At 28.0% G+C, this 26906-nt stretch overlaps 1 protein-coding gene across 16 annotated transcripts in view; it reads right to left on the reverse strand.

The window, feature by feature from the left end:
* The window catches only part of gro (TLE family member transcriptional corepressor groucho), a 121261-nt gene that overhangs the window by 70237 nt on the left and 24118 nt on the right, over positions 1-26906 (reverse strand). For 14 of the 16 annotated variants that reach the window (XM_089173322.1, XM_089173320.1, XM_089173319.1 and 11 more), the window contains 2 exons: positions 5527-5633; positions 2464-2539 (listed from right to left, as the gene is read on the reverse strand). In XM_089173322.1, the coding sequence (XP_089029448.1) occupies positions 2464-2539; positions 5527-5633 (183 nt within the window). The remainder of the gene's footprint in view (positions 1-2463; positions 2540-5526; positions 5634-26906) is intronic. The other 2 variants (XM_089173325.1, XM_089173323.1) reach the window with 1 other exon arrangement.

The raw sequence follows: 26906 nt of genomic DNA on the forward strand, positions 1-26906 counted from the left end.
CTTCCCTTCTCTACCCTGTAGTATGGACCACCACCCCCGTTTCGTAAATACTTTGGACCACCTTAATGCCGTACTTTAATATAAGTAAGCTCGAGTTAAGCTTCTTACCGATGACGATACGATTAGTACGGTTCACCGAGTTAATTACCTTCGTCGTTGACGGGGGATGAAATCGCAATGAGAAGGGGAAGGGTAGAAGAAGAACAGAATAAGAAGGGGAGAACGAAACGATGATGAGGAGGATGGAAGTGGGGGAAAGGTGCTGATAGAAAGAAAAATAATACGAATTATTATCTATTATCTATTATCTAGTATCAATCGTTAAATATTAGATGATATCGTTTGTTATCCTCCTAATTTTCTTTCATCCAACTGTTCCTACTTATTCCCATTGATTTTCTCTACCTCCATCCACCACCCAACCCCGTAAAATCGATCAAGAATTATTTCTTTTTATTGTTGTTTCCGTACAACCATTGAAAAAAATATCTGACCATGAATTATTGATTTATCAATGTGTGTGTGTGTGTGTGTGTGTGTGTGTGGAGGTGTATATGAAATTTTTTATTATAAATAAAATAGCTTGTTACATAGAAAAAATAAAATATTTGAATAATTAAAATAAATAATATTGTAATTTATTATATAATAATACATTTATATATTTTATATTATTTTTAATTTAATTATTATTTATTTTATTAATTTATTATCAATTAATTTATCTATTTTTTATTATTATTATTAAATATAAATTAAATATTATGTAATTATTAAATTTTATATATAAATTATAATATTACTAAATAAATATCAAATAATTATTAAAAATTAAATATATATATATTTAAATAATATATATATATTAATAATAATATAATATATATATAAAATAAATAATAATATAATAAAAAGCTAAAATACCAAATAAAATATTTAAAAAATTATATTATCAAATGTAATACGTAATTTTGTGTTTGTGTGTTAATTTTATTATTTTATTTTTTTCCTTTTTGTTTATTTTTTTTAATCTTTTACGCAACATCCCTCGTGTTACTCCAATTTTCTTTCCCCCTCTCCCTCTACTCTTTTTTATTTTATATATAAATATAAATATATATATATATACACACATGCATACACAAACACATTTCTTTTTTGATCTTTTTGTATCACTTTGCGTTTAGCTTTGATTCTGAAACGGATCTACTCAACAGCAGAAGCAGAAGTAGAAGTAGAAGCAACAGCAACGGCAGCAGCAGCAGCAGCAGCAGCAGCAGCTAACTTTTAGACGTTTAATTAATTCCCTCTTTCCCTCTTCACTCCCCCACCCCCTATCCACAACCCCTCTACCATCTTTTCACTCTTTTTCCTATCTCAATTTCTCTCTCCCAGTGTTTTGTTTACGTTGGAATGCGTCATGAATTTTTCTTTTGTTTTCTGTTGTTCTTTTTTGTTTTTGCTTTTTTTTTTTCACTAATTTCTTTTTCTCTACAAAACTACTACCTAAAGCCCCCCCCCAACCCCCTACTTATCAACCTACCCTTTTTTGTTAATTCTATTTTTTATTTCTTTCTTTGTGTCTTGTGTCTTTGTTGTCTTTTTATGGGGGTGGAAGGATATTATATTTTTCAATAAACTAAAAAACTAATAAACGAATAAATAAAAATGTATTATCATCTTAGGAAAAATTGAAGAAAGGATTAGAGGAGTAGGAGGAGTAACAGGAGGAGAAGGAATAAGAGGAAGAGGAGAAAAAATAAAATAGACAAGAATAAATATATTATTTTGTATCTTTTTTTTATGAAGTTGGAGGGATTTTATTTTTCAACGAATTAAAACTAATAAACGAATAAATAAAGAAGTAACATCATCTTAGGAAAAATTAAAGAAAGGATTGGAGAAGTAGGAGGAGTAACAGGAGGAGAGGGAATAAGAGAAGGTGGAGGACGAGAAAAAAAATAGAAAAGAATAAAACAATTATTTTGCATCTTTTTTTTATGAGGTTGGAGGGATTTTATTTTTCAATAAACCAAAACTAATAAACGAGTGAACAAAAATATAAAACAATCTTTGGAAAAATTGAAGAAAGGATTGGAGGAGTAACAGGAGGAGGAAAAGGAGAGGGAAGAGAATTTTTCATTAATTTTTTTTTCTTTATCATACTACCCCCCACCATACCCACCCACCTACCCTTTTTTGTTAATTCTATTTTGTATTTTTCTATTGTATCTTGTGTCTTTGTTGTTTTTTAATGGGGGTGAAATAAATTTACTTTTCAATGAGCCAAAACTAATAAACCAATAAATAAAAACGTAATATCATCTTATTAAAAATTAAAAAAAAGTATTGAAGGAGTACAAGAAGTAGGAGGAAGAGGAGGAGGAGGAGGAGGAGTAAAAGGAAGTTGAGAAAAAATAAAATAGAAAAGAATCAAAAAAATTAATTTGCAAAGAAACTTACAAAGTGTCTTACCATGACATAATGCCTCTGCATTTCGGTCTTTTCATTGGCCAGCTTTTCGCATTCGAGTTTTAACCTGAAATCAATAAACAATCATCTTAAGTTATTATCTAAAGATTATCATCATGATCAAACAAACTCATTAAACACATTATACACATAAATATACACACATACATAAAAACACACACAAACTAAGATCAAAGTTTAAAAAAAAAAAAAGAAAAAACATTGAATACCATATTCTATCAACTCCACCATTTCTAAGCATTCAATCCCTTAGAGAAACCACCATATTCCTTTCCCAACCCCCCGCCCCCTCTTTCATCCCTCACCCTTACAACCTTACCTTTTTCAACCTCTTTCAAGATTCGCGAGACATGGTCGCGACTCACGTATCTTCTAAACTACGAGATCGAGTTTCTCGAAGGTTGAGGAAGAAGTGGGGGTGTATGGGGGAATGAGGGGAATAAGAGGAGCAGGGGGGGGGGAGGAGGAAAAAGGATCTGTGAGAGTGTAAGGAGTGGTAGAAGAGGGAAAGGGGATGGTGAGTAAACGAGATTACGGTGGCCATACCACCTTGATGGTCGACTCTTTCTATCCTTTTTCTTTTTTTTTACTTTTTTACTTTCTTTCTTTTTTTCTTTCTTTCTTTCTTTCTCTTACGTTTTGTCTATTTTTTTTTTTTACACGTTGAAAAGAAAGAATCGATTGTTCAAGCTTTTATTTTTCTCTCTCTCCTCCAATTGTACTTTACTTTAATTTTCTTCTTTTTTTTTTTTTCTCTAAACGAAAGAAAAACTACTCGTGAGTTGTTTCACGTAGTACATGGTTTTGATCGAACAAAAATATTCTATCTCTCTGTAATTTTTTATGACCAACCATTATTGATTTATAACCAAAATAATTATATTGTGACGTTAATTAATATAATTATAATAAATAATAATAATAATTGTATTTAATAAATAATATAATAAATAATGATAATTGTGACGTTACTTTTCTTTATAAAACATTTAAACAAACTATACAAATTTTCTATATATATATATAAAAATGTAGATTTCGTTTGTGTTGAAATTTTGAATTAGCAAATCGTTGAATTAGCATACAGCAAGGTTTTTGTATTACATTAATTTATTTATAAAATAATTAATTAATTTAAAAAAGACAAGAAAAAGAAAAAGGTAAGTAAGTCCAGTGCCATCTATTATATAAGTCCTGGTCATAGATTTTGGTGAGTATGTGAAATGATTTGAACATAACCTAACTTTTATCTATAAAACAATCGTCATATTTTGATTCATATGAGCCACAATAACGCGTGAATTAATGTGAAATTAATTAAAATGGGGTAAAAGAGTATCGAACAATAATCGATCATTCACATTTAATAGAAATAAATATATGATTTGTATTAACTGACAATATAAAATTGTTAAAAAAAGAAATATCTGATTTTAATAGTTGTATGATAAATATATCCAAAAAATAATACTTATAATTAAAAATATAATATAACGATTAATGTTATGTATATTGTTTGATTGTTTTTCATTTTTAAATTATATTTTAATATGTTCAATAATATCATTATTATTATTATTATTATTTCGTATATATATATATATATATATATATTTTATCGTAATAATTAGAATGATATTATATAGAATTGATATTTATTATTAAATATCTTGTTGCAATCATTCAAATTATACGAACTAATTAATATTTTGATCAAGTTTATAATAAATACATTTTTTTAAAATGTGATGCATCTATCAAATAAACAAACAATACAAAATTAAAGAAATACATAAATTTCATTCAACAACGAGAGGTAGAAAGAGAAAGAGATAAAGAAAGAGATATTTGTTAATAAAAAAGAAAGAGTTAGAAAAAATGAGTACAACGAGAGATAAAAAGAGAAGGAGAGAAAAAGAGAAGAAGAAAAAACAGAAAAAGATTTGTTAAAAAAATACTTATTAATATTTTGATTCAGTTCATCGTAAATACATTTTTTAAAAAATGTGATGCATCTATCAAATAAACAAACAATACAAAAATAAAGAAATACATAAATTTCATTCAACAACGAGAGGTAGAAAGAAAAAGAGATTTATTTGTTAATAAAAAAAAAAAAAAAAGAAAGAATTAGAAACAATGACTACAACGGGAGATAGAAAAGAGAATGAGAGAAAAAGAGAGAGAAAAAGTTTTCTTAAAAAAATACTAATTAATATTTTGATCAAGTTTATAATAAATCATTTTAAAAAAAGAAATGTAATTTATCTATCAAAAAAAAAAAAAAAAGAAAAAGAAAATAAGAAAAAACAAATAAATTTAATTTAACAAGGAAAGATAGAGAGAAATAGAAAAAGAGATTTGTTAATAAAAAGAAAAAAAAATAAAGGGTTTAAAAACAATGAGTATAGAGAAAGAAATAGAAAGAACGAAAATAAAAAACAAGATAAAAAGATAAAAAGATAAAAAGATAAAAAGATAAAAGAGGATACGTGGAGAGATCGAATGCGTGCCACCGATAGTATTCAACTCTCGTAAGGTTTGATTTTCGAAAAGAGGAACAAAAAGAACAAAAAAAAAAAAAAACCAAAAACAAACAAACAAAAAAGAAAAAAAAGTAAAGAAAGAAAAGTAAAAGGGGTAGTAGGTAGAAGTAGGGGATGAAGGGGTAGTAGAAGGGTAAAAAAGCGTAAGAGAAAAGAAACATCGAGCGCGTCGATAAACGTAGAAACTTCGAGAAACATCGAGTTGGGTATGGATAGGGGAGGGGGGTGGTGGGTTTGGGTGGTTGAGTGAGTCAGGGGGTGGATGGTTCGTAGTTTCAAGAGAAAAAGAAGGAGGACAAGGAAGAGGAGGAGGAGAAGGAGGAGGGGGGAGAATCGTCCGACAACGAGAAAGAACCAGGAAAATAGAAGAAAAAGTGGGGGGAAAAAAGGGAGAATAAAGAGAAAGAGAAAAATAAAAAGAGAAAAAAAGAGAAAAAAAAATATAAAAAGTGAGAGAGAGAGAGAGAGAGAGAGAGAGAACACTCACGAATGGTACTGTTGCTGGATGAAATTGAATTCCTCTTTGATCCTTTCACAAGTGTCGGCCACCGTGAATTTCAGCCCTCCCGCAGCCCCGCCGCTTCCTCCGCCGCCCTGGAATAAAAAGCAAAAAACAAGAAAAAAAAAGTTGTAGAAAGAAAATTGAAAGGTGAGAATTCGATTATCATACAAGACAATACGATTACGTTCAACAGCGAAATATATATATATATATAGTATATATGTATATAGATAGATAGATAGAGTGAGGGTGAGTGAGTGAGAAAGAAAAAGAATAAGGGTTGAAAAGAAGAAACGATCAAATTTATACGAATCTACCTGTATAAAAAAGATTTTTATTTTTTATTTCTTTGTTTATTTTTTTATTTTTTTTTTATTTTTCTTCTTCTTCTTCACCACCACCATTCACCCCTATCTCATTTGATATTTTTTCTTTTTTCCTTTATTTTTTATTATTTGTTGTTTTTTTTTCTTTTTTGTTGTGGCTCGTTTACGACACCGACAGATATAATATCCTCCTCTTTCACCCTTACCCTCCCCCTCACTGTATACTTGGTTATACGTTTTCACCCCTTTGTCACCTCTTTATTTATTTCTTTATTTCTTTCTCGTTTACTTCAACCTAGCAAGAGGGTATATACTCGAGAAGATATCCCTCGAGTCCTACCTTCCTACTCAGTTTTACCCCCTTACCACTACCACCACCACCACCACCACCACACCCCCTTCCAATGTAAAAACACACAAATTGGTGGTAACGTCAAACGACAATAGCTTTTTATCGTTATCTTTCTCTTTCTCTTTCTCTTTCTCTTTTTTTATCCTTGTGTATTTTTATCTTATTCGTTATCCAACTTTCTCACCGTTAAATTGAAGATCTCTCGAAGTATCGCGAAGAATAAATCGATTAATTTATCTTTATCAACATTTTTATTAATTTATTTATTTATTTTTTTTTTGTTGAAAGAAAATATTGAAAAATAATCGAATGAGTGAATTTATTTTTTGAAAAATAAATTTCTTTTTATGAAAAATAATCAATTCAACGATTCTAGTTTTGTGAGATTAATGTTGGATAATGTTTCTTATTTTTTTGTTTCAAACTTGCAAGTTTGATTTGAACAATAATAAAAAGTTTGGTGTCTTTAAAAAAAAACAATAAAACTATAGGTATTGGTTTATTGATAAATGTAAAATGGAAAATTGTTTTCACATATTTAATTTTATATTAATAGAATTAATTAACAGAATTAATAGAATTAATAGAATTAATAGAGTTAATAGAAGTAATAGAAAATTTGTTTAAAAAATAAAAAGAAAACTATAGGTATTAGTTTATTAATAAATGTAAAATAGAAAATTGTTTTCATATTTAATTTTATATTAATAGAATTAATTAATAGAATTAATTAACAGAATTAATAGAATTAATAGAATTAATAGAAGTAATAGAAAATTTATTTAAAAAAGAAAAAGAAAACTATAGGTATTAGTTTATTAATAAATGTAAAATAGAAAATTGTTTTAATATTTATTTTATATTAATAGAATAAATTAACAGAATTAATAGAATTAATAGAATTAATAGAGTTAATAGAAGTAATAGAAAATTCGTTTAAAAAAGAAAAAGAAAACTATGGGTATTAGTTTATAAATAAATGTAAAATAGAAAATTGTATTAATATTTAATTTTATAATAATAGAATTAATATAATATTAATAAAAAAATTTGTTTAAAGAAAAAGAAAACTATAGGTATTACTTTATCGATAAATGTGAAATACAAAATTATTTTAATATTTATTTTATATTAATAGAATTAATTAACAGAATTAATAGAATTAATAGAAGTAATAGAAAATTAATTAAAAAAAGAAAAAACACTATAGGTATTAGTTTATCGATAAATATAAATTAGAAAATTGTTTTCATATTTAATTTTCTATTATTAAAATTAATTCAATATTAATAAAAAATTCGTTTAAAAAAAGAAATAGCTGTAAGTAATACTACTTATGGATAAATGTAAAATAATATTAGCATGATATATATATATATATATAACAATTTATAATAATTATTAATTTTAAATGGATTAAAATAAACCTACTATAATTTGTTGAATAAAACCGGTAAGCACGTGTTGCTTCTATGACGGACACATTACTACTGTTTATTCGAATAATAACAACAACGTACATACGTACGTTAACTTCCTTCTTATCTAATTGTTTACAATTTCAATCAATAACCTCTCTGAGGTAAGAATATGGTTCTTTTTAGTGTTATATAACTATATATATGTATATAGAATACGTACACATGTGCTCGTGTATACTAACGAATTATTTTATATTTTTCATGTTTTATATACATATATACATATATTTAAATTCTTTTACAACAACAATTATTATTATTTAAATAATATTATATATATATATTATTTGAATATTTAATTATTATATATTATTTAAGAAAAATAGAAAAAAAATGAAAATAAATTAAAAATAAATTAATTTTGCAAACATCTAATATTTCTACGATGAAATTAGTTATTATTTAAATAATATTATATAATATTTGTGAATATTAATTATTATATATTATTTAAAAAACATTATATATTATTTGAATATTAATTATTATATATTATTTAAAAAGAAAATTAAAAAAAAAAATAAAATAAAGTAATCGTCAAAACATCAAATATTTCTACGATAAAATTAATTATTATTTGAATAATATTATATAATATATTTAATTATTATATATTATTCGAAAAACATTATATAAAAATAAAAATAATGTAATCTTCGAAACAATCAAATATTTCTACAATAAAATTAACTATTGCATTTATATATAATAATTAATTATTATATATATATATATACAACTATATTAAAATTATCCCCAAACTTAATATCATCAAATAAAATAACAACGACTCTCTCTCTCTCTCTCTCTTTCTCTTTCAAAATAATTATTCTAAATCATCTAACCTTTAAAAAAAAAACAAAAAAAGAAATAAACCCAACCAAAAAAAAAAAAAAACACAAAAAAAAAGAAAAAGAAACTAATCGTAAAGATTTCTGATCATTCGTGACGAAATTAAGTTCGGACTAGAACGACCACAGTCAATTACCTTTGGGTCGACCTAAGATTTACACACAAACACATTCACACACAAACATACTCTCACATACACACATACAAAAAAAAAAGATTCCTGTAAGTTATATATACATACAATACGAATATAAAGAAACCTTTTAGAAAAAGAGAAATAGGTGAGAGATCAGAGATGCTGAAAGATCTCTCTGGTATGGTTGGTTTTTAAGGTTGGGTAGCTTGTGTTATACCCCAGGTATAAAAGACGAACTGCTTCACGTCTAAGGTAACATAGAAAGGTGAGGAGGAGGGCTCGGGGGAGGGGGAAATAGGGATAGTCAGGATAGTCGCATGATAGAAGAAGAAGAAGATGAAGAAAAATAAAAACCAAAAGAAGAACAGAAAGAAGAAGAAGAAGAAGAAGAAGAAGAAGAAAGGATGAAGGGCTATGAAGGCGTCCTTAATGAGACCCATTCCACCATTCCCCCCACTCCCTTCACCAGGTACATCAACCAACACCAAGAATTCTCAGTCAGAGTCCAGCAGAGAGTGAGAAAGAGAGAGAGGGAAGGAGACTCTTCAGAGTTTCCTATACCAAAGTCGGTACTTTTGCCGACTGAAATTACGAAGGGAAAAGGATTGGAGCTTTCCGATGACAGTAATGATTACGTTGTACCTGACCCTTGAACATCCAGACGTCGATCGGCTTTGTAAAGAATCTTCTCTGCTTCTTCTTCTTCTTTTTCTTCTTCTCTTTCTATCCGTGATTTTACCTCAACCAAACCAAACCAAACCAACTCAACTCAACTCAACTCAAGCAACGAATGAGAAAGAATGGAAGAAGGTATACCTTCTTCTCCAACCTTTTACACCAACTTTCCTTTGATGACGAATAAAAGAGATATTAAATAGAAACTTAGGATTCAATATTTTCATAAATGTGTTGGTTGTTTTGTTGGTTATGGGTTATGGGTTATTATTGTTGTTGTTATAGGATCTTTGACAAAAAGGAATCTAAATGATGGGATTAAAAGGTGTAAGAATGTAAATATATATATATATATCTCATAAATAAAGTTAAATTGTTAGAGATAAACGATTCCTTTGATAACGAACAAAGAAAGGGAGAGAGAGGGAATGAAAGTGAGAAAGAGTGTGGAGAGAGGGAGGGAGATGGAGAGGGTGAGAGATATTTGGATTTTATAAGGTTATTTTACATAACGATATTATCTCGTGTATATTCTCGTAAATGAGAAATTTTATCTACCATAAAATGCAAAATAAAATCAAATAAAAGTATATATATATATATATATATATATATAGTTTTGTAGGAATTAAGGATATAAAATATAATTTATCTAAATTTTTATATTACACCATATATAGTATAGTATTCTAAAAGACCTACATAATTAAAAGAATATTATAAGGGTTACTTTACATAAACCCACAAAAATATTACAATCTACAAAATTTGACCAAACATATCTTTACTATCCCTTTATACAATTATCTAAAAAAAAAAAAATGAAAATACAAACAAATATCAGAATGAACGAAAAATGAATTCATTTACTATCTTACTTCAGATAACACAATTTTAGATTTGAACTCAAATAAAATTACTTTACACCCACTAATTTATATATATATATATATATATATATATTTTTTGATTCATCCTAAAATATATACATTACATAAATAACTCAAATAAACGAATATAATAAAATAATATAATATAAAAAAATAAATTTTCAAAATAAAAAGAACAATAAATTTATTTTGGTAGTAGTCAACCGCAATAAAGCAACACGATTCTCGTTTATTCAGTTATGACTACAGATAGAAAGAGATAGATAGATAGATAGAAAGAGAGAATGTGAATGAGTGAAAAAGAGAGAAAGAGAGAAAATGTTTCCCATCTCTAAAACGAAAAAGAGAAAGAGAGAGAGAGAGAGAGAGAGAGAGTTGATCGGGAATCCGCGTCAAATATACGTAAAACGTGGCTAACCAGCGGAACAACAACCTGTTCGATGACTGTTTCGTTTGATGATTGCAACAAGTGAGGCCCACCACCACCATCACCACCACCACTACCACCTCATCTCACCTCACCTCACCTCACCTCACTTATATCTACCTACGCCCTCTAACCCCGTTCCCAAAACCGTTTTACCACCGACAGCTAACTCCCCGTTTCGAATTCAACAAGTGGCCAAATCATTCTACCCCGTAGTCCCGTCGTGGACCCTCGAAAAACTGGAATTTTCCAGCCGGTGGACAGTCATTGACCATTTAACGCTTGCTACGGAATTTTCCAGCCGGATAAAACGATTCTTCCTATCTCTTTCTCTCTCATACAGACACATACGTATATATATATATATATTATATATATAAATGTTTATAGGTAACATACAAATAAATGTATTCGTGTGAATTTTTTTTTTCAGTATACAGGCATCCATTGAATAACACATGGCTAATTGGTTTCGTGTTTATTCTAAATCGTGTTATTTGATTGCAATAATTTTATATTTTTTGTTGTAAAATTTCAAGTGGATAAAAATAATATAAAATTCATTCGATTTAGAAAAGTGAAACACAACCCTTACAGTGTTTATAGACACATATATGTGTTTGTTAATATTAATGTAAAATAATGTAATGTTTATATTAATTAATTAAATTATATTCAATACACACAAAAAGAAAAATTGTAATTATTAAATATAATTTATTATTAGAATCTAGTTAATAATAAATTATTCTGTTCCTACAAAACATGTTTGTTAAAAGTATTCAGTACTGAAAGAGTTAAAAAATGTAAAAGGTCAAATTATAATAGTAATTTTCGCAATTTCGTGTAATTCGAACTACGAATTATTTTATTATTATTTTATTATTATTTTTTTAATTATTCGAGGGTTGTCGCAATTTTGAACCGTGCTATTTGCAATTTCGTGTAATTTAAGTACCGTGTTATTCTAAATCGTGTTACTCAATACAAATGATTTTGTATTTTTAACTGTAAAATTTCTATTGTACAAAAATAATAAATAAATAATTATAAATAAATATAATAAATTTTATAAACGTCATTTTTGCGACTTGTAATTCGAAAACTCCGTGTCATTCAAAAGTAGTTGCAATTTTTAACCATGCTATTTGCAACTTCGTGCAATTCAAATACCGTGTTATTCAATACAAATGATTTTGTATTTTTAACTGTAAAATTTCTATTGTACAAATATAATATAAAATTCATTAAATTTAGAAAAGTGAAACTTAATTTTTTACTGTAATTTTCGCTACTTCATGTAATTCAAATTTCGTGTTATTCGAGGATTGTTGCAATTTTTAACCGTGCTATTCGCAACTGTGTGCAATTTAAGTATCGTGTTATTCTAAATTGTGTTATTCGATACAAATAATTTTGTATTTTTAACTGTAAAATTTCTATTGTACAAAAATAACACTCATTCAATTTAGAAAAGTGAAACTTAATTTTTTACAGTAATTTTCACTACTTCATGTAATTCGAGGATTATTGCAATTTTTAACCGTGCTATTCGCAACTTTGTGCAATTTAAGTATCGTGTTATTCTAAATTGTGTTATTCGATACAAATAATTTTGTATTTTGAACTGTAAAATTTCTATTGTACAAAAATAACACTCATTCAATTTAAAAAAATAAAACTTAAAAATGTAAAAGGTGAAATTTTATAAACGTAATTTTTACAACTTGTGTAATTCGAAAACTTCGTGTTATTCAAAAGTAGTTGCAATTTTTAACCATACTATTCGCGACTTCGTGCAATTCAAGAACTGTGTGCTATTCAATACAAATGATTTTGTATTTTTATTTATAACATTTCACTTATACAAAAATAACATGAAATTATTTTAATTGAGAAAAGTAAAACAATGTAAAAGGTCAAATTTTGTAAATGTAATTCTCGCAACTTTGTGTAATTTGAAAGTTGTTGCAATTTTTAACTGTGCAATTCAAATACCGTGCTATTCAAAAAGGATACCAATATATATATATATATATATCTCACACATATATATGTGTCACAAATATCTCTTTTTCTTTCTTTTTTCTTTTTCTCTTTTTCTGTTTTCTTCTTTTTTCGTTTTTTTCCTGATATATTTTCGAGGTAAAAAGCCGGAACGTTTTGCATTTAACGTACTTTGTTCTTAAGGTCGAACTCAGGATGAGTGTGGAGGAGGTTGGGATGTAGTAGGGGTGAGGGTGTTCTTTCCATCTTGCTCGTCGTTTAGCTTGTGGCACGGTTATAAATCTTAAGGGTAAGAACTAACACAACCCTACTAGCAAAGACCGACGAAGTGTACTCCGTCATTTCTGTCATTTTCATCTCGCTTTTACGGGAATCGTTTTGAAAAATGAGGACGACGACTACGAATACGACGACTACGAATACGACGACTACGACTACGAAGAAGAAGAAGAAGAAGAAGAAGAAGAAGAGGAGAAACGTCATCGTACCTTGCAATATCTTGAAAAGAAAACACAAAGAGAAACAGAGAGAGAGAGAGAGAGAGAGAGAGAGAAAGAGAGAAAGAGGAAGAAAAAAGAAAAAAAAAGGAAAAGGAAAGGGTAGGTAGCTACCGGTTAGGGGTAGCTATCGATTCGCTCACTTTTTTTTTCTTTCCTCACTTTTACTACCACTACTACTACTACTACTACTACTACTACTACTATTACTACTACTATTACTAATACTACTGTTACGATTATTACGTGTGTACAGTTCAACTAGATGCAGTTTTTTCAATGTTTTCGTTTTTTGTAGGAAGAAGGGGTTTTATGATAAACGTTTAAGATATTTTTATTGTTCTTTTTTTTTTTTTTGCTTTTTTTCTTTTGGTAATTCTATCATTGATTGTGCAGTTCAACTAGATGCAGTTTTTTTTCTTTTTTTGAGGGGGAGGGACAAGAAGGGGTTTTACGATAATTGTTTAAGATATTGTTATTGTTTATTTTTTTTTTTTTTTGCTTTTTTTCTTTTCGTCATTCAATCATTCATATTTAATTCTTATTATTTTCGTTTAATTATTTTTGTTTCAATGTTATTATAGTAATGCTAATATACGCATTATTATAAATGTAATTAAAAAAAATATAATTCACACAATCGTGAAAATGATGAATTCTCAAAAAAAATTATTCTGTTCTAAGCTAATACATATAACTTCAATTAAATTGAATATTATTACAAAAATAAAAAGAAAAAGAAAATAAAGGGATGAAATATATAATAATATATAATACGTCTGTCGTATAAATGAAATGAAATGTGCTCATCAAATTCCCCTTGATATTGGAGGATATTAAATGCTCTACATTATAAAAAAAAAAAAAAAAAAAAAAAAAACAAAAAGAAGAAGGGAGAGATATAATACGAAAGAAATAAAAAAAACAAAAAAAAAAGAAAGTCAAAGTATTTTAAATATTGTATATTTAGTATGTAAGTTAATTTAAAAAACTAAAAAAATTTCCCAAAAATACCAGAAAAAATAATAATCGAAAAAGAACAGCTACCCCTAGGAAGACAAATCATTTTCTCTTTTTTTAATTGTATTTTTAATATATTGTATTACAATATATTAACAGTTTATAAATATTAATATATTATATTACAATATATTAACATTTACGTATATTTAAATTATTGTATTACAATATATTAACAATATGTAAGTTCATTTAGAAAAAAAAATAAAAAACTAAAAATAACAATTATCCCTAGAAAGACGAAACATTTTTGTTTTTTACTTTAATTAGAAAAGATATTAAACGTTCGATAATACTAATTTATAATAAACATTTATTTAACACTATTAATATTAACATTTAATACTAATATATCTAATAAACATTAGATCCATCGGTTATACGTATTTTAGTATTAGAAAAAAAAGAGAGAAAGATTTCCCCCTCTCATTCCTCCAAAACCAACCCCTTTTTCTCTTTTTTTTTGGGGGGGGGGGATATCAATCAACGTTGATTGAATACTATTTCTCTCTCTTTCTCATTCTCTCTCATTCTCTCTCGTTCTTTCTCATTTTCTCTTTTTCTCTCTCATGAAAAATATATATATATATTTTCTTTTTCATTCTTTTTCTTTCTCATACGCACACATACTATTTATCTCTTTTACCCCCTCCTCTTCCTATACACGCACACATACACATACACGCATGTATTTATTCTCTCGTTTTTTCTCTTTTTATTTATTTTTTTTTTTCTATTTTTTTTTTTTTTTATTCTCTTTTCTCTCATTCTCTCTTTTTTCGCGTCTGATCGGTTTAATCATCCAAAGACCGGACCCACATTTTTTTAATTACATCGCTTTATGTGTACCTTGTTCCAGCCTAGCTCAACTCCATCCCCACCCCCACTCCTACCTTCCTCATCCTATCTTTAAGCTTTTTCTACCTTCCAATATATAATATTATATATTATATTATTTATTTTCTCTTTTTTTTTTGATGAGAAAGAGAGGTGGGTCCATCGGATTTTCCTCTCTCACAGAGAGAGCTTATTGAATTAATAAATCGAGTACTTTGAGTAAGCAAGAAGAAAGAATACGCAATTGCTATTACATCGGATTTCTATTAAAAAAATTAAAAATAAAAAATAAAGAAAAAGAAGAACAGAAACTTTAACAAAATAAAATAAAATAAAATAAAATAAAGTACCTATCATAAATGAATTTAAATTAAAATCAATTTTTATGGAGAATTTTCTTGGTTTCTTTTTTGTCATCCCCTCCCCACATCCTCTGAGCTCTCTCTCTCTCTTTTTTGTTGATTATTATTTTTTCTTTTTTCTTATTTTTATTCTCCCTTTTTTCATTTTTATATAAATAAAATTTTACATTTAAATTTATTAAATTTTATTAATATAAAAAAAAAAATAAAATAAAATAAAATTTAATAATATAAAAATTATTAAATTATTATATAAACTTTAAATTTAAATTTACTTTCGTTATTAATTTAAAATATATACTATAATAATTTAATAATATAATAATAATTTTTAATACTAATTTATTATATAATAATAATATTAATATAAATTAGATATTATAATAATAATTAATACATTATATAATTATTAATTAAAATATTAATAATATTAATTTAAATATTAATAATATAAATATTAAAATATATTTATATATATATTGTATTAAATATATTAAAATATTTAAAAAAAACCAAATAAAATAAAAAAATTAAATTTTATTAATATTATTATTATTATTATGTTTATTATTATTATTATTATTATTATTATTATTATTTTTCAATTTTTAATTATGACAGTAGCGTTATTAACGATCGAAGGTAAAACTTTCTCATTTTCTCTTTTTTTCCTCAAATGTGGTGGGTTGCACGATTTATCCCCATCACTACGGCATCAGCGTTCATCCGATGAACAACCTATGTGTCATACTACTCTTTTTCTACCCCCTAAAACCCCTTAACCCCCTCTCTCTTACCAAACCAATCAATCCTCTCTTTCTACTTTCCTTCCTACATCCCTCTTTCTCTTTCTCTCACACATGCACAGACAAACACATATATATATTCTATCTCCTGTTTAATGTGTGGTGCCTTTTGTATTCATTGTCTGAAAGATTCTTCCCTTCTCCCTTCCCCCTTTCACACCTATTGAATTCTACGTAATTGTATACGTGTCCATACATGTACACATCCACACATGTGTAATCTACATATATATATATATATATATATTGAAGTTAAATTAATGAATGTATATGTAACATTCGTGTTCACTTAAGATGTGTATGTATATGTGTAAAAAGAAAATAGTGGTATGGGAAATGATACACATGTGTGTATATGTATGTGTATATATATATATATATATAGTGTCGAAAAACCGGCTGGTTCACTTTGTTGGCAGGAGATAATGGCCATGCGAATCGTAAATAAGGTAATAGGGTCTCTCTTCTCTTGAAAAGGGCCTGAGATAGTCCAAACGATCGGAATGACGTAAGCGAGAACTTTCTTAAGGGTTCTCTCTTTCTCTCTCTCTCTCTCTCTCTCTCTCTCTCTCTCTTTCTTTCTCTTTTGTAGCACGCTAACGAAAACTTTGCTAAACTTTTCTTCTTTTCGATGCTCTTCTCCCTTTTTTTCTCCTCTTCCCATTCCTTTTTCTTTCTTCTTCTTCTTCTTTTGCTTTTACAAGAGAGAGAGAGAAAGAGAGAGAGAGAGAGAGAGAGAGAGAGAGAGAGAGAAGAAGAAGAAGAAAGAGAAGAAACTTAAAATCTACTCCACAATTTAGCCTATGAATTTGACCATAACCATTTATCTAACGTTTACTTTAATACCTTGCTAAGTTTTTCTACTTGTTTATGTGTTTAGAATTTTTTTTTTTTTATTATTAATTATCCTAGAGGAAAATTTAATAGAAAAAGTTTACAGTTTTGTTCATTTTATCAAAATAATGTTCTAAATCAAGAATTTAATGAAAATAAAATATACGAATTGAATTTATACGTAATTGTATGAATAATTGTGAAATGAAATAAATTTATGTTACTTTTAAAAATTTCGAAGAAATTACAAATCTCTTTTGTAATTTTCTAAATTACATTACAATTTATATTAATTAATTATCTACACACTTATAACTATCCAATTGAACCAATAATTCATTACAATATTAAAAGTTGTGTAATTATTTTTTTGAAAGTTACGAATATAAACGAATTTAATTTATATACGTGATTGTATTAATAATTATTAAATAAATTTATGTTACTTTTAACAATTTTGAAAAAAATATAATACAAAAAATCATATTTCTTTTTTTTCTAAATAACATTACAATTTGTATTAAAATTAATTATTTAAATGAAATAAATTATTTTCATTTGAGGTAAATATTTAAACACATAACTATGCAATTAAACTAATAAAATAATAAACATTACAATATAATAAAATAAATAAACATTACAATATTAAGCCTTATTAATAAATATTATAACTTTAAAAATATTATAATTTTAATTAAAACTATCTTTATTTTTATTTTAAATATTTATATATTTAATTTACTTAATTAAAATTTTATACTGATACTTATCACTAATATAACTTATAAATAATTTTCAGTAAATATTAAACAAAATTGTTCAATATAACATTATATTATAATTAAAACACATTATATATTTTTTTTGAAGGAGTACTATTCTACAACTATATTATATTATTAATTATTTAATTATTAATAAAATATTTCTATTTGTAAGTAGCCACTTCCAACGTGACTTACGACCGACTGACATTAAAAAAAAATATAATTAATTTTTTTTTTAAAGGTAAGAATATAAACGAACCGTCTCTATGTTTTAATATTAAATAAAACTATTTACGATAAGATTAAAAAAAAAAAAAAAAAAAAAAACAAGATAATATATAAGATAAGAAAATAATTAATTATTAGATTATTATTTATTTCTTTTACAAAATTGAATTAACTATCAAAGTATCATTGATTTGAATAGTTGACTTTTATCTAACTGAGAGAACACAACTCTAACTTCTCGTCGGCTACTCGAAACCCTGACGACACAACATACACAACACACACACACACACACACCATATACAGCTGCAGTTGAATAAACATTGACGATGCATCGAAACGCATCGAAATGCATTCGACGCGAAACAACTGAGATCCCCTCTCTCTCTCTCTCTCTCTCACACACACACACACTCTCTCTCATCCTTCTCTGCTCGCGTGCACGTGTGCATACACATTTGCACGATGCACATCCTCTCTTCCTCCTTTCTTCCCCCTCATCTCTGTTGCGTGTGTGCGTGTGTGTGTGTGTATGTGCAAATAATAAACGGAACCAACAGGACGAACGCGCCTCGTACAAAGCGACCAATTACAGTTGCTTTCACGGCAGCTCATTGCTCTCAACGAAAGAGAACAGGGAGAGAGGAAGGAAGAAGGGCAAAGGGTAAAGGGTGAACGGGGAAAAGGGAGAAGAGACTCACGCATACACGTAAAGAAATAAAACTATGTGAATAACACACACCATCTCATGCAATGTTTGACCAAAAAGGTTCGACGCGTATTTATTTTCACGATTAATGAAATTATTTCAATTAATTTTAATTATTTATGAAAATTATCGATGTTAATTAAACAGTAAAAAAAAAAAATAAATATAAATAAATAAATTAGAACAAGCTTTTTGCGTTTATTAAATTTATCGATAAATTGTGCATTGGCCCAGATTTCCTTTTTTTTTTTCTTTTTTTTTGTTCTTCCTTTGGTGATAGATTTTTTTTTATTTATTTTTTTTAGTATTATTATTATTATTATTATTATTATTGTTAGTTTTTATGTTTATTTTGTATTATGTGCCAAGTATATTGCAAGTAAAAATATAAAAATCTATTATCATCGACGATCAAACAAACACACACGAGATCTCGGTTAAATTACTTTATTCTCTCACCCTTTTTTTTATATTTTAACACGCTCAATTTAACACGATTACGTGATCATATTTTAAAAACATGTATAATAATAATAATAATAATAATAATAATAATAATAATAATAATAATAATAATAATATATGTATAAAAATTATTATATTAAAAAATTGGTGTAAAAGAAAGATCAATATGAGTGTTGGAATACAAACACATGCGTAAGATTTTTACTTTCTTTTTAAAATGAAAAATATTTTTCTCGATTGTGTAAAATAAAAAATAAAAAATAAAAAATAAAAAATAAAAAATAAAAGTGAATATAAAAATAAGGATTGACGAAGACAGGTAATTTGATCGTAATTGTAATACAACCACACACACACACACACAATCCTAAGATTTTTACTTGCTTTTTAAAATGAAAAATATTTTTCTCGATTGTGAAAAATAAAAAAATAAAAAATAAATAAACAAAATGAAATAAAATAAATAAATAATAATAAAAATAAGGAATAACAAAGACAGGTAGTTTTATCATAGTTGTAATACACACACAAACACGCACCTAAAATTTTTACTTTCTTCTTCAAATGAAAAATATTTTTCTGAATGTTGTAAAATAAAAAATAAAAAAAATAAAAATAAAAATAAGGGTTGATGAAAAAAAGCTAGTTTGAAAGATAGTATTGCATTTTACAAAATAGAAAATATAAATTGGTGTACGCATGCACACATATATATCTATCTTCTTAATATATATAAATTACGTGTCATATTGTTTGTCCGCAATGGACTCCTAAACTACTGAACTGATTTTAATAAAATTTTCCACATAGTGCGCAGTTTCATCCAACTTGAATGATAGGATAGTTTATATCTCAATTTATAATCGCAATATTATTTTATTGCAAATTATTTGTTTATTAACAAAGAGTCATGATTAACTCTGTTAGTTCGATAAGATTCTAACAGATGGCGGTATAAGGTAATTCGTTGACTTAAAGACGTGTGTATCGGACTGATTGTAAACCACAGCAACGCGGGCACCCTAGTATCTATATATATAAAAATATAGTTTTCAATGTGTTTAAATTTTGACACAACGTTGCATTAGCATACACCTAGCTTTCTATTACATAAATTTATTTAGAAAATAATTAATTAATTTAAAAAAAAAACAAAACAAGAAAAAGAAACATGTGAGTTCAGTGCCATCTTTTAGTCATAGATTTCGACGAGTGTAACGAGGTAACATTTGAACATAACCTAACTTCTATCTATATAACACATCATATTTTAACTTACATGAACTACAATAACACATGGCAGAACACACACAAACACACAATATTGAGATAAAAATATGCTAACGCAAGAGAGAAAATAAAAAAACACAAAGAAGGGGATGAAATCGAATGAAGGGATGATCCTCGTTCCATTTACGTGCGTTTATAATTCAATTGTAGTCTACCATTTTATTATTATTATTATTATTATTATTATTATTATTATTATTATTCTTTTTCATTAGATTCCTTTTTCTAGACTATTTATTTTTCATTCATTTTTCTTTTTTATTTTCTTTTCATCTTATTAATCGTTATGACAACGAACGAACCGAATAGAATGAAGGAACACGAACAAGTCGTTAACGGCAAAAGGTATAATACGTTAGTTTTCTCCGATTCTGTCATAATTTATCGGAATAAACGTCCAGAAGGGATGTTCATAAATCACGTTAGCGCGGAAACGCGTACCGAAAACTCTTTTCCGATACGCTTTACTTTTCCTTTTATTCGATTTCTTTCCTCCTTTCTTTCTTTCTTTCTTTCTTTCTTTCATTCATTCTTTCTCTCTCTCTCTCTCTTTCTCTCTCTGGTGTTGCTACTTTTCGTTTTTTTTTCCTTCTCTTTCAACCCCTCGTCGTTCTTTTTCATTCTTTTTTTTTTTTTTTTTTTTTTTTTATTCACCTAGCCGTACCGAACTGTCGATAATAAACGACGGTAAAAAAGAAAAATGACGGAAGATAGGAAGAAAAAGTATTTTTCGTGAACAAAAATAAAAAAAAATAAAAAAAATAAAATAAAATAAAAAAGAATATATTCGAAGAAGGTTACCTCACTAAAATAGAAAGAGAAAGAACGAGAGAATGATAAAAAGTGATAGATAGATAGGTAGATAGATAGATCAATGTATGTGAGAAAGAAAGAGAGAAAAAGAATGAACGATAAAATGTAAGAGGGAGAAAGAATGATCGATAAAAAATGAATGAGTGATAGAAAGAGAAAGTGTGTGTGTGTGTCCGTGTGTGTATGTGTGAAAAAGAGAATGATAAAATGTATCTTAAAGAGAGAGAGAGAGAGAAAGAGATAAAGTGTGATATGTGTGACTGAGAAACCGATAAGATGTGCGAGAGAGAAAGAAAGAAAAATAGATAAAAAATGAGTGAATAAGAGAGAGAGAGAAAGGATGTATGTACGTGTTTATGCGTATGAGAGAAAGAGAGAGAGAGAATAAATTTGAATTGAATGAGTGATGGAGAGAGAAAATGTGTGTAATGTGTGAAAGAGAGAACGATAAAATGTGATACGTGTGTGAGAGAGAGAGAAGGAAGGATATATAAAAAATAAGTGAATAAGAGAGAGAAAGAGAAAAGTTATTTGTGCGTATGAGGAAGAGAGAGAGAGAGAGAGAGAGAGAGAAAGAGAATAAATTTGATATAAATGAGTGATAGAGAGAGAGAGAGAGAGTAAGTGTGTACATGCGTGTGTATGTTTGTAAGAGAAAGAGAGAGAGAGAGAGTAAGAAGGATATATAAAAAATGAGTGAATGAGAGAGAATAAATTTGAAATAAATGAGTGAGAGAGGCAGAAAGTGTGCATGTGTGAGAGAAAGAATGATAAAATGTATGTGTGTGTATGAGAGAGAGAGAGAGAAAGATACATAAAAAATGAGTGAACGAGACAGAAAGAAAGTGTACATGTGTGTGTGGGGGGGGAGTGAGTGTGAGTGAGAGAGAGAGAGAGATAGAATAAACATTTTGAAACGATTTCGAAATGAAATCTCGGCAAAACGATGAAACGAGAAAACGAGTAGAGTCAATCAATGTCGTCACGTAATACGCGCTAACAAATATCAATGCGTTTGCTTTTCGGTAGGGTGAAGCTAAAACGAATTTAAAGGATAGATGAGAAGAACGAGGGGTGTGGGGTGGTGATGGTGGTGGTGGTGGTGGTGAGATGGTTCGGACAAAATGCTAGAGGGTGTTAGTGAACGGAAAAGAAAGAGGAAGAGAAAGAGAAGAAGAAGAGAAGATAGGGTGAGGAGAGGTTGGTTGGTGGTATTATACAAGGGTGGTTGAGACGATCGGGGTCGCAAAATGTAGAAAGAGGGTTGGAAAATATAGAGAAATTCTCGTAGGACAGGATGAGATGCTTGGAAATATTGCTAGATTTTCGATTCGATGCTCGAATAATGGGAGGGTTGTTCCAAGGAATTTGTAAAACAGAAAGAAGGGGGTGAGAGAGAGAGAGAGAGAGAGAGAAAGGGTGGTAAAAGGGTGAATGGAAATTATGTAGAAGGCATCTGTGTTGTGATAAAATTGTATAAATATTGTATCTGTTAAAAGAATATTTTTCTGCGATTCATTTATATGTAATTGTGGATTATTTATATAGGGTGTCTGTCCAATATTTTATCTAGTAATTTTAATGATACATATACAATAATTATTTTTATATTATTTTTCATCTACCATTCAACATCATCGTTGAAAATGTTTAATTACGAGTGTTTAAAAATTAAATCAACCCCTTCTCTTTCTTTTCCTTCATCCCCATTCCCTGCCTCTTGGTTTAATCAATATTTCTCTTAATTTCATTAAAAGGAAAAAAATATAAACGTCTAAAAACAAGACTACGACGAGATATATACAGGGGAAAAAACACGTCGAGTTCTCATTTAATGTGAAAACCACAGAAAGTGAGGAAACAACAACGGATAAATAGAGAAAGAGATATTTCATTTCCCTTTTTTGCAAAGAATGAAAAACAAAAAAAACTAATCTAAACTAAAAAAAAAAAAAAGAATAAAAGACAAAGAGAACAAATATATTTAAAAAAACAACGAGGGATGATATTCGTTGCAGTAACAGTAAAATCGTGAAAGACAATTTACTTATGTGCACACGCATAAGTATAAAATTTACTTAAATTAAGTAAACAAAAAAGAAAATAAAAAAAAATAAAAAAAAGAAAGATGGACGAATGAATAGACGGAAAAAGAAAATGAAAAAATGTTTTTTCCGAAAAGTTCTGAGGTTTTTTCCGAAATGTTTTAAGCTTATTTCCAAAAGTTTCTAGGGTATTTTTAAAAAGGTAATTTAAAAAATATTTTACAGTGTTGTTCAATTCTTTTTCTCTGATGTATCTTGTAATAATTTTTTTTTTTTTTTTATAAAATATTGCTGACAATACAATTTTTATAATCTACATATTTTATAATTAATAATTACAATATTTGCGAAATAAAGAATTTAATATTAATTTTTTAATAAAATAGAAACATTTTTAAATAGAAAAGGAATAACACTTTTTTTGAAAAAAAAAAAAAAAAAAAAAAAAAACAGACCACGCACCTTTTTTTCTTTATTTCGATCGTCGGTTCGTTTGTTCTTTATTCTTATGTCGAATACCTACGTGCTTATCTCTGTTTATTTTTCTACCTTTCTATCGCACCTACCTACAAACAGGTATAGTATCGAAATTATTGTATATGTGTCCTACGCTTCGTAGTATGCAATCGCACACAAACACACGAATATACAATCAGGAATGATAACTACGAAGCAGAGCATAAAGATGAAGACTGAGAATAGGAAAAACTGTATAACTTTATTCTGTCTCATTCTCTCGCAGGCTCAATCCTATATGTTTGTCTCTTTTTCACTTCTTACTAAATATCATGGCCGTTACAAAGCCGCCTACCGCTCCGTTACCTGACGGACCGACTGTGTTTCATTTTTTTCAAATAACTCCCTATTCTAAATAAATTTTCACTTCAATTAAAATAAAAAATCAGTGAAGACTATATTTTGTTTTTTCTTGCTTAAATACGCGTAATTTTGCATTAACACAAAAATACCTTACTTGCTTGCTTGCAACTTACTATCCTCTTGCTACAGATACGAGAAATACACACAGCCTCCCTCTTGTTCTCTCTCTCTCTCTCTCTCCTTCTCACCCCCTTCCACCCTCTCTCTCTCTCTCTCTCTTGCAACAAGTAAAGCTCGCATTTGTGTCGCAATGGCGGATCAGAGAGACGATGTTACCCACTGGCGAACTCACCTCACCTCTACCTCTACTCACCACCTCCACCTCCTTCTTCACCCTTCTACACAAACATACATAAACAAACACACATATACACACACATATCATACTTACTAACGTAATACTAGGAAATAGTATACTTCGTATATATTCAACAAGGTGTGGGTTGTGACTGACTGAATGCTTACTACCATTCCTATGCACCACTATACATACAAACACACATATACACACACACATAAGAAGAAGAAGAGGATAGAGAGAGAGAGAGAGAGAGAGAGAGAGAGAGAGAGAGAGAGAAGAGAATCCGTATGTTGTACATTGGTATGATTATTATAGGTTAGACGTTCCATGGCAGCATACACAATGCTGCTGTTGCTGCTTCGAGAAGGTGAAGGAAGAGAATGAGGATGAAGAAGAAGAGAAGGAGGTGGAAATGAAGGAGGAGGAGGAGGACGAACCTTACTTCCCGCAGACACGAAGGGACGTGATCCATGGGTTGAGAGGTATAGGAATACCTCATCGTTTTAGAGATACACATCTCTTCTTCCTTTCCTATACACACACATACACACACATATACATTTATACTTCTACTATTACATTACTACCAACACTGACAATGTGAGTTGGGTATGCAATTCCCTTTCGTCTTCTCCTTGCAACGCGTTCTACTATGCCAGGATAATATGTTGGAATGTGTACGTTCATGGTTGTGTTATATGTGTTACGTGTTGTTTGTGTATATGGGGGTGTGTTGCGTGTCTCTTTGTATTTGTATTCGAACGTTCCAGAGGACACGCGGCTGTCCTCACAGAGAACACAATGGCCGTCGACGTTCTCTTACTCTCTCTCTCTCTCTCTCTCTCTTTCTGTTTGTGTGTGTGTGTGTGTCTATGGGTATGGGTGTATGTGTACCATGATTTCCTGAGAAAGCTTTATTCCTTGTTTTAACAAGTGTTCTATCAATTATAATTCGAAAAGCAATTTTCTATGATTGAAAATAATAATCTTATTATCATAACACCCTTAATGATGATGCTGCTAATTAACCCTCTCAATTTGACCCTTTCAATTTGACCCTTTCAATTCTTCTTTTAGGTACTTTAATGAGTTGTAGTTTTAATTTTTTTTTTTAGGGATAAAAGTGGTAGTTCGATTGTATAAATGTATGTATAAATATGGTTTTCTTTTTTGTTTGATTCAATTTGTTTCTTAAAGAAAACAAGCTGTACTTCGATTGTACAAATGAATGGTGGGTTTTTCTTTTTTGTTTGATCTAATTTCTTTTTTTTTAAGGAAAACATGTTGTACTTCGATTTTATAACTGTTGGAGGTCTTTTGTTTGTTTGTTTCGTTTGATTTAATTTTTCTTTAAGGAATATAAGTTATACTTTCATACGATTGTACAAATGTATGGGGGAAGGGGGCGGGTGTTGTCTTTTTATTTCGTTTGATTTAATTTTATTTCTATTCATTTTTTTTTTTCAAGAGGTAGTTCTATTATCAATAATTTAATTTTCGTTAAGTCATAGTAATTGAAATTTTGATAACTTCACAAAAAGAATAAGTATTCCTTATCTCATACGATTGTTCTATTCTTTTTTAAATATAAGTACATGGATAAGTGTAAAAAAAAAAAATATTTCTGACGATGAAAATGTGTTGAACAATAATAACAAACATTATATCAATTAAATACTCTTGTAAAGAAATAACAAAGATAAATCGATCATCGTTCTTTAAAGTAATCTTAGACGCTTATGGTTAAGAGATAAGATTTGATCGTTGAGAATTGTCGATGAGATTATCAAGTGTTTTAATGTCTCAAGTAAAAAAAAAAATAAAATAAAATGATGAAATATATATTCGCGACAAGTGTCACGCACGCACGTTGTTATCATCCATTCAATGTAATTTAAAACATCATCGAAAAAGATAAATCAAATTTTTTGTTTGTTTGTTATTACCAAATTATTCTATAACTTAATATATAATTTAATATATAATTTTTATTACCAAATAATACTATAATTTAACCTTTGCTTACCACCCTTCCTGGAGTAACACGCTTACCACACCCGGGTCTTTTGGACCCGGACGAGAAAAATCGTTATAAAAAAGAAACTATTGCATAGATTTTCTTCAACATTTTTTGGAGACTTCTTTAATACTTACTTAAAAAAGACTATATAGGTTTTATAGCTTTAAGTCAAATATGAATATGTTTAAAAAATTATCAAAGTTGAACAATTGAGAAAAATAACTCAAGTTTCAAAAAAGGTCTGGGTCCTTTGGACCAAGTGTGGTAAGCAAAGATTAATATATAGTTTAATATATAATTTAATATATAATTTTTATTACCAAATTATATTATAAATAATAAA

This window comes from Polistes dominula, unplaced genomic scaffold (assembly GCF_049000335.1).
Source record: "Polistes dominula isolate Pdom_NZ unplaced genomic scaffold, Pdom_raw_medaka scaffold_35, whole genome shotgun sequence".
NCBI classification, from domain to species: domain Eukaryota; kingdom Metazoa; phylum Arthropoda; class Insecta; order Hymenoptera; family Vespidae; genus Polistes; species Polistes dominula.